Genomic DNA, 2243 nt, shown 5'->3' with positions numbered 1-2243 from the left:
GGAGAGGAGAGGAGAGGAGAGGAGAGGAGAGGAAAGGAGAGGAGAGGAGAGGAGAGGAGAGGAGGAATGGTCTTCAGAAATCACCTCACTCATATCCTGGACCATATGCTTAACTAAGCACTTCTCATCCCAAAATAGCAAAGTAAGATGCTGTTCCCCATTTTATGGAGGGGGAAGTTGACCCACAAGTAAAGAAGCCGTTTTGGCACACTGATTTTAGTCTGCAGCCTGGTGACTTTTCCTCTAGAACTTGTCCTCCCATAATATTCACTTTATATTAGATTTTCTTCCGGCTTGATTTTCACTTGCTTCATGAAATAACAGTTGGAAGAAAGCAGTTTCTAAATCACTGCCTGGTTTTTAGGGACAGACCAAAACTCTGCCCTGAACTTCAGAAGCGCTGAAGTCCATTACGGATTTAAAGGTCTAGGGCTAAAGGTTCAGGACCCGATCTGAGCTCTGAGCCTTCTTTAACAGGCAGGCCAGGCCAAAGCCATTCCTACCGCAGGTGCCTTACCTGGTCTTGTAAGGACAAGGTGGAGAAGGCTGGGACACTCTTGGCCCACTTGATGCTCATGAACAGAAGTCTGGCTGCTGACTCGCAGACAGATTCGGTGGCCACTTCGTAGAGATACATAGGGGTACCGTTGACTTCATGTGGGTACTAATGTCAAAAAGAAAATAAAGCAACTTCATACAACGTCACCAAGGCAGCCTGGTCTTCCTCTCCCATGCAGCTGCCATTCAGTGCATCATGCTCATGCCCGATACAGAGCGTGCACTCTCTTATTCTGCAAGCAGAGGGCATTGCTTTCAGTGGGCCCACTCCAAATGCTCTCTGCTGCTCATCCATGTGGACGAACTGTGCTACAGAAACAGTTCTCTGGAGGAGGTTGAAGGGAGAATGAAATTACCACATTGGGGGAAAAAATTACCAAAGTGCAGTGTCATCCTTTACCCTGTTACACAATAGCACACCTCTGGTAGCAGAGTTAGAAGAATACAAATTTGATTAAGAATTTGTGGTTTGTAACCTGTGCTTCAGAGGCCGATTTAGCACTCCAGCCTTGCTCAGCAAAGCAGTAAGTACTGGTTTAGCCCTAACCCTTCGTCTAGCTCCCTTACTGCAACAGGCTGTAAGCAGATGCATAGAGCTAAGCGTAACTACCTAAGGGGCGTGTAGGATTGGAATGGAGTTGCGTTTTCAAGCACGTGCTACGTTTTCTTGCAAAATAATTTCTGATTCAGTATTTTCCAAAATTATAATATAAAACTATATGTTATGATCGTGTTTGTGATGGATTCTGCCAAGCTACCAACTCTGAAAATGCAGAACTATTTAAGTTGTCTCTTCCATGATTTTCTAGGTGCTGTAAATATGCAAAATGCCACTGCAAATGGGTTAAAGAAAAACATCACCTTATGGCTAATTCCTGTGCAGTTGAGGCCACGAAAACATCACCTTATGGCTAATTCCTGTGCAGTTGAGGCCACGAAAACATCACCTTATGGCTAATTCCTGTGCAGCTGAGGCCACGGCAGTACTTCCTCTGGGCTGCTTAGGAAATGTCACAGCCAAGAAGTGCAGAGCCAGCTTAGACCCTTTTGTGCCTGTGTGGACAGGCTGCGGCTTTGGTCAGTACAGATAGTACTTTCTGGACTACATCACTATGGAGATGGGCATTTTGATGAAGAAAACTCAGTGATTGCAGCGCATCCTCATGAAACAAGGTTTAAAATTGACTTGTGGATGGGCTCCAGGCAGGAGGAGCACCTCTGTAACCGTGAGGGTGTAAGGATGTAGGAGAGACAGGGTTTGTGCAGAGCAGGTTATCAGTCGGTCCTTCTGCATACCTCTTCCGCAGAGGGCCTCTTGCCCCTTGCACCTTGTATCTTCAGAGATTTTAGGGTCATAACAAAAGAGTCCCCACCACAACCCGCAAGGCCTCAAGCCTTGCTCTTTGCCACATCTATCCCAGAGGCAGGAAGGAGCTGGCGGGTTGCAGGCACCCCAGCAGCGGGGTCTGCAGGCCAGGCAGGGGCCAGGGCGATGGCTGACCTTTGGGGTGGGTTGCGCCAGGCCCACCAGAGCTTGCCTCTCAGGGGTGCCGGCGACGGTGGCCAGCTCCAGGCCGTGGGGCTCCAGCTGGGAGACGGCGGTGAAGAAGGCGGGCGCCGGCAGGGCTGCAGCGGGGAAGTGCGGGGCGCCGCCACTCTCCTCCTTGTGCCCGCGGGAGTAGAGG

The 2243-nt window shown here is 49.5% G+C and overlaps 1 protein-coding gene across 1 annotated transcript in view; it reads right to left on the bottom strand.

The window, feature by feature from the left end:
* The window catches only part of NR2E1 (nuclear receptor subfamily 2, group E, member 1), an 18422-nt gene that overhangs the window by 7424 nt on the left and 8755 nt on the right, over window positions 1-2243 (bottom strand). Inside the window, exons 3-4 of the mRNA XM_009326418.1 lie at window positions 2060-2242; window positions 518-664 (exon numbers count right to left, since the gene is read on the bottom strand). Coding sequence (XP_009324693.1) covers window positions 518-664; window positions 2060-2242 — 330 coding nt within the window. The remainder of the gene's footprint in view (window positions 1-517; window positions 665-2059; window position 2243) is intronic.

The sequence above is a fragment of the Pygoscelis adeliae genome, unplaced genomic scaffold (genome assembly GCF_000699105.1).
Source record: "Pygoscelis adeliae isolate BGI_AS28 unplaced genomic scaffold, ASM69910v1 Scaffold206, whole genome shotgun sequence".
Classification (NCBI taxonomy): domain Eukaryota; kingdom Metazoa; phylum Chordata; class Aves; order Sphenisciformes; family Spheniscidae; genus Pygoscelis; species Pygoscelis adeliae.
The sequence above is the reverse complement of the archived record's forward strand: the minus strand, read 5'-3'. Positions and strand labels throughout refer to the sequence as shown.